The sequence below is a fragment of the Barbus barbus genome, assembly GCF_936440315.1.
Source record: "Barbus barbus genome assembly, chromosome: 34".
NCBI classification, from domain to species: Eukaryota; Metazoa; Chordata; class Actinopteri; order Cypriniformes; family Cyprinidae; genus Barbus; species Barbus barbus.
Window position 1 is genome coordinate 883,603 of NC_136762.1, and position 17,982 is coordinate 901,584.

At 42.0% G+C, this 17,982-nt stretch overlaps 2 protein-coding genes across 2 annotated transcripts in view; both read left to right on the forward strand.

Moving 5' to 3' along the window:
* LOC306854576 (transmembrane O-methyltransferase homolog) overlaps window positions 1–17,982 on the forward strand; it is a gene marked incomplete at its 5' end in the record, with an annotated part of 605,488 nt that overhangs the window by 43,505 nt on the left and 544,001 nt on the right. The gene's annotated exons all lie outside the window — the stretch shown is intronic.
* Window positions 1–17,982, forward strand: part of LOC306854592 (phosphatidylinositol 3,4,5-trisphosphate 5-phosphatase 2A-like) — a 54,625-nt gene that overhangs the window by 13,022 nt on the left and 23,621 nt on the right. Inside the window, exons 2-11 of the mRNA XM_079392740.1 lie at window positions 1,079–1,142; window positions 11,317–11,458; window positions 11,562–11,658; window positions 13,159–13,305; window positions 14,838–14,928; window positions 15,172–15,261; window positions 16,132–16,227; window positions 16,308–16,458; window positions 16,570–16,676; window positions 16,804–16,906. Coding sequence (XP_079248866.1) covers window positions 1,079–1,142; window positions 11,317–11,458; window positions 11,562–11,658; window positions 13,159–13,305; window positions 14,838–14,928; window positions 15,172–15,261; window positions 16,132–16,227; window positions 16,308–16,458; window positions 16,570–16,676; window positions 16,804–16,906 — 1,088 coding nt within the window. The remainder of the gene's footprint in view (window positions 1–1,078; window positions 1,143–11,316; window positions 11,459–11,561; window positions 11,659–13,158; window positions 13,306–14,837; window positions 14,929–15,171; window positions 15,262–16,131; window positions 16,228–16,307; window positions 16,459–16,569; window positions 16,677–16,803; window positions 16,907–17,982) is intronic.

Sequence of the window (17,982 nt, forward strand, 5' to 3'; positions counted from 1 at the left end):
TTTGTTTGTGCAATTCGAAGTGTGCTACACACAGGTGAGTGGGCCTGTACAAACCACCTGTAGTAACACACTCTCCTCTAGTCCTGGGGAAGTCGTGGCCTAATGGTTAGAGAGTCGGACTCGTAATCCAAAGGTTGCGGGTTCGAGTCCCCGGCCGGCAGGAATTGTAGGTGGGGGGGGTGAATGTCCAGTGCTCTCTCCACCCTCAATACCACGACTGAGGTGCCCTTGAGCAAGGCACCGAACCCCCAACTGCTCCCCGGGCGCCGCAGCATAAATGGCTGCCCACTGCTCCGGGTGTGTGTTCACGGTGTGTGTGTGTGTTCACTGCTGTGTGTGTGCACGTTGGATGGGTTAAATGCAGAGCACGAATTCCGAGTATGGGTAACCATACTTGGCTGAATGTCACTTCACTTCACTTCACTCTATGTGCACACTGCTGCGTGTACACAATCCCACAAAAGACTCAGCAATATATGTATGTTTACATGCTCATGCACTACAAATCATCCTGCTCTGTTCCCCAACCAGCTGCTTGACTCAAAATGTTTCTCTTTGTACATGTACAGTATTTGTGAAGCATTCGTATAGTTTGTTTATTTTTTAGTTTGTATAGGGTAAATACTTAAATAAATAGTGTTTTTTTTACTTCATTGTTGTATGTCTGTATTTATGTAGCACTGTGGTCCTGCGAGGCACAACATTTCGTTCCACTGTATGTCCCCACATGTACTGGAATGACAATAAAGCTCAACTTGAACTTAAACTTGAACTAATGCAGAGTTTTTTGTTATGGTTAGTGTGTAGGATTTACTATTAATAAATGTGTCTATGTGTGTGTGTGTGTGTGTGTGTGTGTGCGCATGCGCGCGCTTCAGTGCACACATCGTGAACAGGCAGTGTGTTTGACTGACACGGACAGGTTTGTAGTTCTCACACACACACACACACACACTTTTGTTTCAGATGCAAATTTGAGCCCAGCGTGAAAATCAGATGTGTGTGTGTGGAACCACTGACCTGGTTTCGTTTCTTCCACACGATAAATCGCTCTCTGTTTCCCTGTCTGTCTCTCTAGGTTTCAGAAACATGTTCACACATACAGGATCCTACCTGATGAGGAGAACTTCCTGGCAGTGCAGGTACTTTGTGTGTGTGTGTGTATGTGAGAGTGAGTGTCTGTGTGTGTGTGTGTGTGTGTGTGTGTGTGTGTGTTAGAGTGAGTGAGTGTGTGTGTATGTGAGAGTGAGTGTGTGTGTGTGTGTGTGTGTGTGTGTTAGAGTGAGTGAGTGTGTGTGTGTTGTGTATGTGAGAGTGAGTGTCTGTGTGTGTGTGTGTGTGTGTGTGTGTGTTAGAGTGAGTGAGTGTGTGTGTATGTGAGAGTGAGTGTGTGTGTGTGTGTGAGACTCTCAAGAAGTGAGTTCCTCAGAGTTAGAAATGAATCATAAATGAAGTCAGTAATGTTTTTATTGTGTCTGTGGTCAGAATAATGAGCTTCATATTGAAACAATAGACGTCTGTGATGTGCTTATGTACATAGATGAGTAAACGAGTGTGTGTGTGTGCGTGCTTATGAACCAGGGGCCTCATTTATAAAGTGTGCTTACGCTCATATTTGTAAAACACTTCATTTTGCTCACACTTCTTCTTACTTCTTATGCAGTCCATCGATTACGAAGATGACATCACTTCTAGAATGCGTTGTTGGAGTGTTTAGATTAGATTAGATTAGATTCAACTTGTTCTGTCACTAGATTAGATTCAACTTGTTCTGTCACTACAACAAATTCCTTGTATGTGTAAACATACTTGGCCAATAAAGCTCATTCTGATTCTGATTCTGATTCTGAACTTTATTGTCATTGCACATGTAAGGTACAGGGCAACGAGATGCAGTTAGCATCTAACCAGAAGTGCAATAAGCAGAGGTACAGGATATACAGTGCCTACAATATGTTACATATGTACAGAATATACAGATAAGGCAGTAGTACTATGGACATAATTTACAAATTTTTAAATACTATCAGTATGATGTACAGATGGGTGATATGAACATACTATACAGATGGATTGTACAGTAAATGTATGTACACTATGAGCAAAAACTATGAATATAATTACAAATGGATATGAATAAGCTATACATTAAGATATATAAATACTAGTGCAATGAACATTGAAAGTGCATAGAAATAAAAATTTCCAGTGCATAGTACTCAGTGTGTGGATGTTTTTTTGTTTTTGTTTTTTAACCGATTTTAATGATGGGGAGGGGTGAAGAGTTTGTGGTGGTGTGTGAGGGGGGTATCATTGGGCAGAGTTTAGTAGGGAAACAGCTGTGGGGAAAAAGCTGTTCCTGAGTCTGCTTGTCCTTGATCGGAGGCTCCTGAAGCGCCTCCCAGAAGGCAGTAAGTTAAACAGTCTATGGTCAGGGTGAGAGGAGTCCTTAAAAATGCCGCGAGCTCGACGTAAACAGCGTTTTCTCTGGACGTCCTAAATGGCAGGAAGTGGTGTCCCTGTGATGCGTTGGGGCGGTTTTCACCACCCTCTGCAGTGCCTTGCGGTCAGCAACTGTGCAGTTCCCATACCAGACTGTGATGCAGTTGGTCAGGATGCTTTCAATTGCACACCGGTAGAAGTTCCGCTGGATGATTGGAGACAGGTGGTTCTTCTTCAGTGTCCTAAGGAAGAAGAGGCGTTGGTGAGCCTTCTTGACTAGGCTGGATGTGTTGGTGGTCCAGGTCAGGTCCTCCGAGATGTGGGTTCCCAGGAACTTGAAGCTGGAGACACGTTCAACAACCATCCCGTTAATGTGGATGGGGTCATGCGTTCCACTTTTCTTCTTCCTGAAGTCCACAATAAGTTCCTTTGTCTTGCTGGTGTTGAGGAGCAGGTTATTGTCAGCGCACCATGCAGCCAGGTGCTGTACCTCCTCCCTGTAGGCAGTCTCATCGTTGTCTCTGATGAGGCCAATCACTGTGGTGTCGTCAGCAAACTTGATGATGGAGTTGGATCCATGCACAGGCCTGCAGTCATGGGTGTAGAGGGAGTAGAGGAATGGGCTCAGCACACAGCCCTGTGGTACGCCGGTGTTGAGTGTGATGGTGGTGGAGCAGGTGTGGCCTGACCTAACATGCTGAGGTCTGTTGGTCAGAGAGTCCATAATCCAGCTACAGAGGGAGGTGTTAACACCCAAGTCTCCAAGTTTAGTGATCAGCTTGGAGGGAATGACGGTGTTGAATGCTGAGCTGAAATCAACAAACAACATCCGTGCATAAGTGTTGTTATTATCCAGGTGTGTGAGTACCGAGTGCAGTACTGTGCATACTGCATCCTCAGTGCTCCTATTGCTACGGTAGGCAAATTGGTGTGGGTCCAGTGTGGGTGGGAGGCAGTTCTTGAGGTGTGCCAGGACCAGTCGCTCAAAGCACTTCATTACAATGGGTGTTAGTGCTACGGGGCGGTAGTCATTCAGGCACGTCGGGGAGGAGTGTTTCGGCACTGGCACAATGGATGTGGCCTTAAAACATGTTGGCACAGTTGCTTGGGTGAGGGACAGGTTGAAAATGTCTGTGAAGACCTCTGCGAGCTGCTCTGCACATATCCTGAGCACACGTCCAGGAATGCCGTCAGGGCCAGCGGCCTTGCATGCATTGATCCGGCTCAATGCTGTGCAGACATCTGTGGAGGTGAGTTTGAGGGTCTTATGGTCTCCTGAGAGTGTGATCTTGGTGGCTGTCTCCTTGTTGTTATTCTCAAAGCGAGCATAAAAGTCATTTAGCTCATCAAGGAAGGAGCCGTCTGTGACCGTTGGAGTGGAGTTGCATGGCTTGTAGTCACTGATGACCTGGATGCCCTGCCACAATGCGCCGGGGGTCAGAGTTGGAAAAATGCTCCTCTACCTTTAGCTTGTAGCAGTGCTTGGCCTTCTTGATGCCCCTCTTCATGACATCACTGTGAGTGTTGAGACAGTGCTGTCGGCAGTGCCATTGAAGGTGGTTGTAAAGTCCAATCCGGGAGCCACATGTCCTGTCACAGTTGGGACATGTGAGTACTGAGTCTGGGGATGGATGTGATTGTGACGGTGTGTGTTGGTGTCTGCGCTGATGTAGCACAGTTCTTTGTTGGGCGTGCTGTAATTTGATCTGTTGGACGCCCAGATCGTATGCAGAACTCCATGCCTGCCGGTTGGCGGCTGTTGTTTCCAGGACTCCCGGTTTGATGCCGCAGCTTTTCAGGATCCCCTTAATATGGTCCTTATAGCGCTGCTTCTGACCCCCAGGTCTCCTGTTAGCTGTGTATATCTGCCCATAAAGAACCTGCGGTGGGAGGGCATGCAGATAGCTTGTCCAACCCATCTCAGTTGCCGCCTAGCAAAGGTTGTCTCAATGCTGCTGGAGTTGGTCCGCTGTAGGATGTCCGTGTGGGGGATTTTGTCTTTCCATGTGACACCTAGTATGCGCTGGAGGCATCGAGACCCAGAATATGCCTGCGGTAGGGGGTCCAAGCTTCTGCACCAAACAGCAGAGTGGAAATGCAGACTGCCTGGTAGACAGTCGCTTTAGTGAAGGTACGGAGATCTTTATTATCAAAGACTCGAGATCAAAGTCTACCGAAGGCAGAGGAGGCAAGATTTATGCGTGCCTGGATCTCGTTGTCTATGAGGCAGGTCTTTGTTCTGTTCTCTGGCCTTCTCCTGCAATTGGCGCAGGACAAATATCATATCGGAGGTGGACCGATCCTTCCTGAAACTCAGGAAGGATCCCTTCTGTGATGTTCTCGGTTAGACGGACGAGCATGACCCTCGCTAATACATTCGCTGCCACAGAGAGCAGGGATATACCACGACTGCTTCCACAGATGGACTTGTCACCCTTTTTCTTATGAATGGTAACAATGTGTGAGTCTTTCCAGTCTTGTGGAACAGTTTTTTGTGCCCATAGTATCTGGATGAGTTGGTGGAGGTTTTTGGTGAGCAGGCACCCGCCATCTTTTAGAACCTCTGCAGGGATTCCATCAGGGCCAGCAGACGTATTGTCCTTGAGGCTATGTACTGCTGAGAGGACTTCTGAGAACCTGGGTGGGTTATCAAGCTCATACGCAGGTGGGAGCTTTGGGAGGCGCTGCAGGACAGTGGAGTCAGTCGGGTTATTTTGATTGAGGAGGGTGTTAAAATGTTCAGCCCAACTCTCAAGTATTCCTTGATTGTCCTTATGCAGTACTGTACCGTCTGCAGATCTGATAGGGGTGATTCTGCGTTTTTGGGGTCAGATTGCATCGTAGAAAGCTTGTGAATTGTTGGTTTCCGCATAGCCTTGGATTTCATGGGTTTTCCTAAGCCACCAGTCATTTTGCCGGCGTTGCACCTCAGCACGGATATTACTCCAGTGTGAGCGCAGAGAGGGAGAATATGGATTGGAGAGATAGGCAGTGAGGGCTTTACGCTTCTCCTCCAGAAGATTGAGTATTTCAGGGGAGCTGTCGTCAAACCAATCCTGGTAGCGTTTGGAATTGAATCCAATTGTGTCAGTAGAAGCTTGTTGTATAGCTGAGCTAAGATTAGCCCATGCGCTTTCCACTGTTTCACGAGTTCACCCTTGCGTATAATGAACAGAGTCAAGGTTTATGCGTATTTGGCGTGCTGTCCGGGGAGAGGGCTCCGAGCTCTGTAAATTACTCCCGAACCCGGGGCACTCCCCCTGTCCGGGGAGAGTGGTCCGAGCTCAGCATTTAGCCCGGACCCAGAGCGCTCCCCCCGAGCTCCTCCCCACGCTGGGGTAGGAGCGGGCTGATGGTGAGGAGTTAGGGTGGAGGTGGGATGCTAGAAACTGTAGAGAGAATGAAGGTAAGATGGCTTGGTCTATTTATAGAAGTTCTCTCTCGGCTGATAGGATAGACTGAGTGATTGCTGATGGTGAATTGGCCGTGTTAATTATCTGCGCGTGCTCCTCCCGAAATTTATTAATAAAACATCACATTGTGGAAAAATGTAACAAAGTTGCGCAATTAATGCAACAAATGTTGCTTTATTGTAAAGTGTTATTCTAACAGTCAAAGTAATATTCAAAAATCACGTCATTATTTCTCTCTGTCTCAGATTGTTTTCAGATTTCAGACTCAGCCAAAAAAAAAGCATTAAATATAAATTTCACTCTCTCGCTCTCTCGGCTGTTTCATATTAGCAGTCGGCAGCACGTTAGAAACATTCCCTGCATATCATTGATACTAAAATTAATATAGCAAAACTCTCAAGTGCATATATTACGTGACCAAAACTTTCCTGGTTCTAGCGTGTCACACATGCACGTTTGAGCTTACTGTATTACATCTGTATGTGCTGTGATCAGTTGTAAATAAAATCTCAAATTGAATCTTAATTTATGAATGATGCACTCACCTGTTGATCTCTTAATTCTTTGAAATGATCAGGATGAGCAAGCGAAAAATGCTTAAGATTTGATGTGTTCCTGTGGCAACATTATAGTAACGCTTGCATATCGTACCGTTTGAAATATAATATATACTGGTACTTTTCCAGTACCGGTATACCGCGCATCCCTAATGCCTAGTGTGTTGAGGTCGGATTATTAGATGTATCTTGGATCTGATCAGCCGATGATCTGTCAAGATTCAAGATTCAAGATTTTTTATTTGTCACATACACAATTATACAGAGTATAACCAGCAGTGAAATGTAAGTCAGGTCCACTCCAAGGACAGTGCAATTGTATAGAATACAAATATTAAGAAAAAGAAAAGTAGAAAAAATTAAATAATAAAATATAAAAAAATATAAATATAAATATAAATGTGCAGGTCAGTATGTGGTTGACATAAATAGTAATATATATACCTGTATAAAATGTACAGGGTATGTAAATAGCAGCAATATGAGGTAGAGAAAAATTATGAATAGCTTATAGATATATTGATATTTATATGGAGTCAAGTGATGTTATGACACAGAGTTAGAGTTTAGGAGCCTGATGGCCTGGGGAAAGAAGCTCCTCCTAAGTCTCTCAGTTTTTGCCATCAGGCTACGGAAGCGCTTACCAGATGGAAGCAAAGTGAATAGACGATTACCAGGGTGATTAGAGTCCTTGATGATTTTGACAGCTCTATTTTTGCAGCGTTTGAGGTAGATGTCCTGCAGAGAGGGGAGAGCTAAGCGCACAACTCTCTGTAGTGCTTTGCAGTCCTGATTGGAGCTGTTTCCATACCACACTGAGATGCACTGAGTCAATACACTTTCTATGGTCCCTGAATAGAAAGTTTTCAGGATTGCTGGTGAGACCCTGAATTTCCTCAGCTGTCGCAGATGGTACAGTCTTTGTCTGGCTTTCTTAACCTGTGTTTGGATGTGTGTAGTCCAAGTCAGGTTCTCGGAGATGTTTACACCGAGGTACTTGAAGCTACTCACCCTCTCCACAGGGGTCCCACTGATCATAAGAGGAGTGTAGGGCTGCTGCTGTCTCTTCCTAAAGTCCATGATCAGCTCTTTAGTTTTGCTCACGTTCAGAGAGAGACAGTTGTCCTGGCACCATGATGTGAGTCTCTCTACCTCATCCAAGTGTGCGGTCTCATCATTGTTGGAGATGAGGCCCAGAACCACAGGATCATCAGCGAATTTGATGATAGATGTGGAGCTGTGAGAGGACACACAGTCATGCGTGTAGAGAGAATAGAGCAGGGGACTCAGGACATAGCCCTGTGGGGCTCCTACGTTCAGGGTGATGGAGTTTGAGGTGAACTGGCCAACTTTCACCACTTGAGGTCTGCCGGTGAGGAAGTCTTGAATCCAGTCACAGAGTGAGGAGTTTAGGCCGAGGTCTGTGTGTTTAGATGCCAGCTTGATGGGGACTATAGTGTTGAAAGCTGAGCTATAGTCAATGAATAGCAGCCTTACATCATTCCCATTGTTGCTGTCCAAGTGTGTGAGGGAAGAGTGGAGGACGTGAGAGATGGCATCGTCAGTGGATCTGTTTGGGCGATAGGCAAACTGAAGAGGGTCCAGAGTATCAGGGATGGAGGAGCAAATGTGGCTCTTTACAAGTCTCTCAAAAACCTTCATGACTATAGAAGTGAGGGCAACTGGGCGATAGTCATTCAGGCAAGAGGGTTTATTGTTCTTAGGCACAGGGATTATGACGGATTCTTTAAATCAGGTGGGAACCACAGAGGTAGCAAGGGACTCATTAAAGATAGAAGTGAACAAACCAGCGAGCTGATCGGCACAGGACCTCAGAACACGGCCGGTTATCCCATCAGGTCCGGCTGCTTTCCTGACGTTCACTTTCTTTAGCGCCCTCCGAACCTCCGACACGGTGATTACAGGATCATCGCTGCTCTGCCCGCTGCTTCCTGACGCGCTGGACGGCAGAGTCACGCCGCCGCCATTGCAATCGAAGCGGCCGTAGAAGGTGTTTAACTCCCTGCCACATCCGTCGAGAGTCATTGAGCTGGAAATGAGACTCAATTCTGTCTCTGTATCTGTGTTTGGCGGCTCTGACTGCGCGTCGGAGAGCATAGCACAATGCTTTGTACTTGCTCATATTCCTGGTCAGAAGAGCCTCATTGTAAGCGGCAGTGCGTGTGTTAACCGCAGCACGGATTGTTCTGTCCACCCACGGTTTCTGGTTGGAGAATGTCCTTATAGTTATTGTTTCTGTAGCTTGCTTGGTTAGCGTGTTTACAAAGCTCAATGCTACATCCGTGAGCTCGCTGGGCGGCAAATAATGGAAAGATGTTCCAGATGAGGCGAGCAGGAACGCGACAGAATGGAGATATTCCTTGGATCACACCATTTCTTGTTAATCATGAAACACACTCCTCCACCCCTGGATTTACCGGCCTCTGCTGTTCTGTCCTTCCGAAAAACAGAGAAGTTATCACTCGGCATAACAGCAGTGTCCGGGACCAAGGACGAAAGCCACGTTTCGTACAAACAAAGGATGTTACAGTCCCTTATGTCCCGTCGGAAACTAATCCTGGCTCTAAGATCGTCCATCTTATTCTCCCAGGATTGGACATTTGCGAGCAGAATGCTCGGAAGAGGAGGACTGTGAGCCCTTTTCCTGAGTCTGTCTCGAATCCCAGCACATTTCCCGCAGTGTTTCATGATCCTTCACCTCGGGGGGTTATTGTTTATCTCCGCGTTCCGAAGAATCTCCAGAGGCCATGCTGGATTCGTGGCTAAAGTGTCCTGGAAGAGGTTGGTGTAGCGGTTTCCAATGTCCAAATGTGTTTCTTTGTTATAGGTGATCAGTGCCGATGTGAGATGTGTAAAAAGAGAAAGTAAAACTAAGTAAAAAAGTAAATAAAAACACAATCTTAGCGGAGCAACCTGGACGGCGTTCGAACACAGCGGCGCCATCTTGAATGAGGCTGTCCAGCATTCCGCACCACGCATTGCTCGGGTGATGGAGATTTCATGTAGATCTTGTTGCCGGGTTATAATGTAGTCCAATAGGTGCCAGTGTTTGGATCTGGGGTGCATCCATGATGCTTTGTATTTGTTTTTCATTTGGAAAATTGTATTGTTATGACCAGTTTGTGCTCAGAGCAGAGAGAGAGGAGTCACAGGCCGTTCCTGTTCATGTTGCCTAATCCATGTTTCCCAATTACCCCAGACCAGAGCATGTTGCTGGTGCCTACTCTGGCATTGAAGTCTCCCAGAAGCACAAGTTTATCAGTGTGAGGAACTTTGAGGAGAACTTTGTCAAGAGACTCATAAAGTGTCTTTAATGCATTCTTCAGCATCCAAAGTTGGTGCATATGCGCGTATCAAGGTTGCATAGCGATCCCTTCGCAAGGGGAATGCGCCAGGTCATCAGCCGCTCACTGATTCCCACAGGAGACTCTGGAATGTTCTGGAGAAGTCTGCTTTTAATGGCAAAACCTACTCCGTATAGACGGCGGGTGTCTTCTGGAAGGCCCTTCCAGAAGAAGGTGTATGCTTGCCCGAGTTCAATTAGCGAGTGCTCTCCTGCAAGCCGAGTCTCACTCAAAGCTGCAATGTCAATATTGTATTTGTTAAGATCGCTCACAACAAGGCAGTGCGCCTGTGGGGTCTGTCAGTTCCATTCTGCACATCAGGAAGTGTGCATACTTGGGGCAAATCAGTTAGTTGAATCACAACTCATTGAATTTAAGTTTTAAATTTAAAATATATGTTAAAATTTTATTTCTGTCAAAATAAATGTTTGATTAAATGATGTTTTATTAACAAATTTTGTGAGGAGCACATTCAGATAATTAACCTAATTAACACAAGATATATGTAATTGTGAACTTGTGAAATTACAACAAATATATAAATATTAATACTAATATATAATTATTTGTATTGTAATTTTACACTAAAATGTATAATTATTATTGTTTATTATTATTGTTATTATTATTATTATGTTATAGTCAGTTTGGTATATAATCACAGATTTTGGTCAATTTGTGCAGCCCTTCAAACAGACAAAACATAACCACAGCAAACCTGATTTTTTTAAATCACAGTTTTTATCATAATTTGGTGGAGGCATTCATTTATTTCTTTATTGGTTTAATTTTACTTTTTTTTTCAAACCAAAATATTTCAGTAATAACAATAATATAATGATCATTATTTCATAATTTTTATAATTAAAACAATTAAAATAATATATCTTATATTTATCATTATTATTGTCATAATAAATGGGTTCCATGCACTCTTAAAAATAAAGGAGCTTCATGATGCCACAGAAGAACCTTTTTGTCTACATGTTTCCATAAAGAACCTTTAACATCTGAAGAACCTTTCTGTTTCACAAAAGCTTCTTTGTGGCAAAAGAAGGTTCTTCAGATTATTAAAAGGTAAAACAGAGATTCCACTGACTGGTTATTTGTGGAACCAAAAATGGTTAATGGCATCGCTGTGAAGAACCTTTTAAGCACCTTTTATTTTTAAGAGTGTAATAATGGTGAGGTTCTCATGGTGAATCGTCTCTAAGAGCACATTGTAAAGCTCCTTGGGGAGATGCATCAGCTTTTCCAGCCCTCATAAATGTGTTTGAATCCTGATGGTGATCACGAGCGAGTGAACGAGCTTCTGTTCCCATGAATCACAGCGTGTGACGTCACCGAATCAGCCTGTGTTTGTGTGTTATTATTGTATCACATGTTAACTAACCTTATTTACAGTAACTTTAACTACGTGGACTCAGGCCGGTTTTCTAAGTGTATGTGTGCGTTTTCTCTGTCTATTCCTGTTTTAGTGTTTCCTCTGTTCTCAGGTTTCTGGTTATCTGAAGGTGTGTGTGTGTGTGTGTGTTTCAGACGTCTCAGGGCGTTCAGCCCAAACGCTTCAAGACTCTTCCTGAGTTGATTCAGTTGTATCTGCAGCCCAGTCAAGGCCTGGTGACCACACTGCTGTTTCCAGTGGAGAGAGAGGAAACCACAGAGGACAGAGATTACTCGGGTACACACACACACTCACACACACACACACACACATTATGATTCATATAACAGCACAAGCTCACTGACTGTGTGTTTGTGTGTGTGTGTGTGTGTGTGTTTAGATGGTGAAGATGAGAAGCCGCCCCTCCCTCCACGCACTGCCTCCACCAGCAGCCCTGCAGGCTCCGCCCTTGTCAGTCCAGACACGCCCCCTGAGAAGTAAGCCCCGCCTCTGTGTTACTACACCGAGAGAACTCACATTACTTTAGTAGATTTAAAAGCTTTAGAGCACTTGAAATATAGCATAAAATACCATTTTTATTCCTTTACTGGAAAATAAAAACCTGATTATAAACCGCACTGGGTCAAAACTTTGATTGTTAAGAGAGGAAAAAAATGCACAAAAAAACACAAGTTTCATCATATGTGACCCTGGAGAACAAAACCAGTCATAAGGGTACATTTTTTCAAAATTGAGATTTATGCATCATCTGAAAGCTGAATAAATAATCTTTCCATTGATGTATGGTTTGTTATGATCGGACAATATTTGGCTGAGATACAACTATTTGAAAATCTGGAATCTGAGGGTGCAAAAAAATCTAAATATTGAGAAAATCTCCTTTAAAGTTGTTCAAATGAAGTTCTTAGCAATGCATATTACTAATCAAAAATGAAGTTTTGATATATTTGTTGTAGGAAATTTACTAAATATCTTCATGGAACATGATCTTAATATCCTAATGATTTTTGTCATAAAAGAGAAATGTATAATTTTGACTCATACAATGTATTGTTGGCTATTGCTACAGATATACCTGTGTTACTCATGACTGCTTTTGTGCTGCAGGGACACATATTACTATTACATTCAGAAATAATGTAAAATATTGGTAATTAAAACTAAATGTATACAAACATTATAAACGTGTATTTTAGTTCCTGTAACTCAATAAATTCTTTAAATTTAATAGTATTCAGTACAGAACAGGAATGAAAAATATAATAAATATTAAACAAACTAATTATAGTGGCATCAGGGTTATTATAGTTAAAAAAACACATTTTCATTACTTGAAATAAAAAATAAACATTAACTATAATAAAATAAAATATAAAAAATATTTTATTTTAGCTAGTGCCCAAAGGCAATATTTCTCATTTTAATTTATTAAGAAAATAACTTAAACTAAACTGAAATACAAATGATTTAAAAATTATATAGACATATTTTAATAATAAAAATGACAAAAACACATAACTAAATTAAAACTTTAACTGGTATTAAAATGAAAACCAAAAATATAAAAATAAAAAACGAATTCAAAATGCTAATCAAAATTATAGTGGTATATCAGTGATACTAAAATAACACTGAGTGGCATTTATTACAAACAGTCCTCTCTCATTTAACATCAATGCAAATGAGTGCATTTTGCGTATGCTTTGACATTAATTGCCTTGTATAAGTCACTTTGGGATATTAGTTGCAGCACATTTCAGATTATTAGAAAGTTTTAACTTATACTCCAGAAAATATGGTAAATATCCTGCTTTAAACAAGTGCAATTCAAAATCGTTATTCCCAGGGAACCCATGAACTGAAAACAAAGTGTAGCTTGAATGCAATGTGCGTCACTTTAAAGAAAAGCATCTGTCAAATGCATAAATAATGAATGATTCTGTTATTGTTATTATTGACGGTGTTTGTCTCCGCAGCGTGACGGCGTCTAACGGCCTGAGCACCATCTCTCACGAGTATCTGAAGGGCAGCTATGCTCTGGATCTGGAGGCTGTCAAACAGGGAGCAAACAGTCTTCCTCACCTCAACAAGACTCTGGTGGCGTCCTGCAAACGCCTGCATGGGTACAGACTACATCTGCTGCAATTCATTCTGGAAAAACATAGCACATTAAAATGATTAAAGCATTTAAAGGGATAGTTCACCCAAAAATGAAAATGTGATGTTTATCTGCTTACCCCAGGGCATCCAAGATGTAGGTGACTTTGTTTCTTCAGTAGAACACAAACGAAGATTTTTAACTTAAACCGTTGCAGTCTGTCAGTCATATAATGGCAGTCAATGGGACCCACGGCTTTGGGTTTAATTAGGTTTACCCAAACCTAATTAAACCCTGCGGCTCGTGGCGATACATTGATGTCTAAAGACGCGAAACAATCAGTCTATGCAAGAAACTGAACAGTATTTATATAATTTTTTACCGCTGTTGTGCGCATTGTTAGTAAATCACACGCAGAAATGTCCGCACCCATCAGCGCTGTTTTGGAATTGTGCTAAACTGGAATTTAGTAAAACTGGCCCAATATTGTCTGTTTTGCCAATGGAAATAGTTCCAATCAAAGCCATAGCAGCACACAGCGGATTCATTATTGAATGAATCCACAGTTTTGAGTCAGTGATTTAGTGACTCATTCATGGACACAGGCACTTGCTTCATTACTATATGAATTCTCCGTTTTGAACAAATCAAATGAGTCAATGATTCAGTGACGCATTCATACAGTCACTTGCTTTGCTTCTGAATGAGCCTTTTGAACAAATCGAGTGAGCTAATGATTCAGTGACTCATTCATAAAGACAGTCACTTGCTTCATTATTAAAAAATGAATCTGTAGTTTTTAACAAACTGAATGAGTCAATGATTCAGTGACTCATTGATAAAGACAGTCACTTGCTTAGATACTGAATGATTCACTCATTTGAACAAATCATGTGAGTCAATGATTCAGTGACTCATTCATAAAGACAGTCACTTGCTTGATTATTAAATGAATCTGTAGTATTAAACAAACTGAATGAGTCAATGATTCAATGACTCATTCATAAAGACAGTCACTTGCTTGATTATTAAATGAATCTGTAGTATTAAACAAACTGAATGAGTCAATGATTCAGTGACTCATTCATAAAGACAGTCACTTGCTTCGTTATTAAATGAATCTGTAGTTTTGAACAAACTGAGTGAGTCAATGATTCAGTGACTGATTCATACTGGCCGTTTCTCAAACAGAAGGCTGCATCCTCCGGAGGTCGCATTTGCAGGCTGCATACGTCATCAAGCCTGGTTTATTTCAGTTAACTGAGCATTACATGCGCGAGTCAAAAGCATATTACAACAATTTACACTTAACTAAGAATAATGGTCAAATTTATAAGTATTAATATTCTAAAATAAGATCTTCTTTATGACGTATGCAGCCTACAAATGCAACCTCCGGAGGATGCAGCCTTCCGTTTGAGAAACGGCCAAAGACAGTGTGTTCATATGTTTGAATGTCTTGACAGCTCTAGTGTACACACACACACACACACACACTCACACACACATTCATATGTACATACAGTATTGTCTCTCTCTCTCTGTGTGTGTGTTTAGGGAGGTGGATAAAGTCCTGTGTGGTCTAGAGATCCTGTCGAAGGTCTTTGATCAGCAGAGCGCCTCCATGGTGTCCAGAATGATCCAGCAGGTGTGACATCACTTCCTGTCTGCCTGAGCGCTGAGGGTTTGATGTGTGGCTCAGTATGTCTGTGATTCACACTAGTAGCTCTGATTCATTCAGATGGTTTATAGTATTTATTATGTTTCTGGGGTTGGTTGATTATGTTTTGTGTGATTAATGAGTAACTGTGTGTTTGTGTAATAAATGTGAGTCACTTTAGATAAAAGGGTCTGCTAACTGATTCTTGATTTGTGTAATCTCTGTCTGTAGACCATGTCTCAGGGTGGAGATCAAGAGCTGGAGCATCTGGTCACTAAACTGGCCATCCTCAAAGATCTGCTGTCATCTGTAGAGAAGAAGGTAAACACGCACGCAGCTAAAGACATCAGACATATCATTAGATTCAACACATGCTATTTTAGAGTCGAAGAATCACTGGCTGCTCCCAAATTTCTGTACTTTAAAGTATTATTTTTATTTATTTCTATTATTTCTTATAATGTATCCCATTATTATTATTAATGTTTGTTGTTATTATTTTTGTTATTATTATTTATTATATTTATTGTTTTTCTTATTATTTCTTATTATTTATTAAATAATTATATAATTAAATTAGTGCTGTCAAACGATTAATCGCATCCAAAATAAAAGTTTTTGTTTACATAATATATGTGTGTATACTGTGTATATTTATTATGCATATATAAATACACACACATACAGTATATATTTTGAAAATATTTACATGTATATATTTATATTATTATATTTTATATTATATATAAATATATTTAACATATAAACGTAACGTATTTTTCATAAATATATACATGCATGTGTTTGTATTTATATATGCATAATAAATATACACAGTATACACACATATATTATGTAAACAAAAACTTTTATTTTGGATGCGATTAATCGTTTGACAGCACTAATTTAATTATTACTAAATTAAAATGAATTATTATTAATTATTACTAAAATTGATGTCTTTACCAAATTGTTTTTTTTCCTTCATTGTAAGTTGCTTTGGATAAAAGTGTCTGCTAAATGCATAAATGGGGATGAGAGAGGCAAATAATGAATCAAATTTATTATTTATTTATTTATTTGTTACTACTTTTATTTGTTCATTCATTCATTTTTATGAATAGTCTTCCTCTTCTTTGCACTAACAGTGCATTTAATAATGTATTAATATTCTGTCACACTGCGTTTCAGGCTCTGAAGGCTCTTCAGGACATGAGCTCATCTACTCCGAACATCTCACCGCTGCTGTCCATCAGACACAAAGCTATTCCTGTGCAGACCTTTGAGGTACAAACACACACACACTCACACACACATTCTGAGTAATAATCAGTGAAGTCCAAATAGCGCGTGTGTGTGTGTCTCAGGTGAAACTGGATGTGTATCTGGCTGACCTGACGAAGATCGGGAAGAGTCAGAAATACTCTCTGAGTGTGGACGTAGAGGGAGGAAAACTGGTGGTGATGAAGAAGATGAAGGACGCGCAGGAAGACTGGAACACGTTCACACACGACAAGAGTGAGTCTAATGATGATGCTGAGCGCTCATACTCTTACATCACTAGCAGTGTTGAGTCTGTGCTGTCCACAGAGGCTTTGTCACAGGATAAAATCATGTTTGTGTTTGTAGTTCGGCAGCTGATAAAGTCTCAGCGTGTTCAGAATAAACTCGGAATCGTCTTTGAGAAAGAAAAAGACAAAAGCCAGAGGAAAGATTTCATCTTTGCCAGTGCAAAAGTGAGTCGCGCAGATTAACACTGGCCTTTCTGAATTCAGATTTTACAGGTACTCAATAGAGTGCGTGTTTAATCAGTACGCACACACACACACACCACTGATTAATCGCTTGTTTCTCGTCCCGTAGAAAAGGGAAGCATTCTGCCAACTGCTGCAACTCATGAAGAACAAACATTCCAATCAGGATGAGCCCGACATGATCTCCATATTCATCGGAACATGGAACATGGGTGAGACATGCGCGCGCACACACACACACACACACACACACACACTCACACATATATATATATATATATATATATATATATATATTTGTATATATACACACTCTCACTCACATACTCACACTCATATACTCGCACTCACTCTCTCTCTCACATACTCACACACTCACACTCTCACTCTCACTCACTGACTCACACTCTCAAGCTCACTCACTCACATACTCACTCGCACTCACTCACACTCTCACGCTCACTCACTGACTCACACTCTCAAGCTCACTCACTCACATACTCACTCACACTCACCCACACTCTCACGCTCAATCACTGACTCACACTCTCAAGCTCACTCACTCACACTCACTCACACTCTCACGCTCACTCACTGACTCACACTCTCAAGCTCACTCACTCACATACTCACTCACACTCACTCTCACGCTCACTCACTGACTCACACACTCAAGCTCACTCACTCACATACTCACTCACACTCTCACGCTCACTCACTGACTCACACTCTCAAGCTCACTCACTCACATACTCACTCACACTCACTCTCACGCTCACTCACTGACTCACACTCTCAAGCTCACTCACACACATACTCACTCGCACTCACTCACACACATACTCACTCGCACTCACTCACACTCTCACTCTCACTCACTGACTCACACTCTCAAGCTCACTCACTCACATACTCACTCACACTCACTCACACTCACGCTCACTCACTGACTCACACTCTCAAGCTCACTCACTCACATACTCACTCACACTCACTGACACTCTCACGCTCACTCACTGACTCACACTCTCATGCTCACTCACTGACTCACACTCTCAAGCTCACTCACTCACATACTCACTCACACTCTCACGCTCACTCACTGACTCACACTCTCTAGCTCACTCACTCACATACTCACTCGCACTCACTCACACTCTCACTCTCACTCACTGACTCACACTCTCAAGCTCACTCACTCACATACTCACTCACACTCACTCTCACGCTCACTCACTGACTCACACTCTCAAGCTCACTCACACACATACTCACTCGCACTCACTCA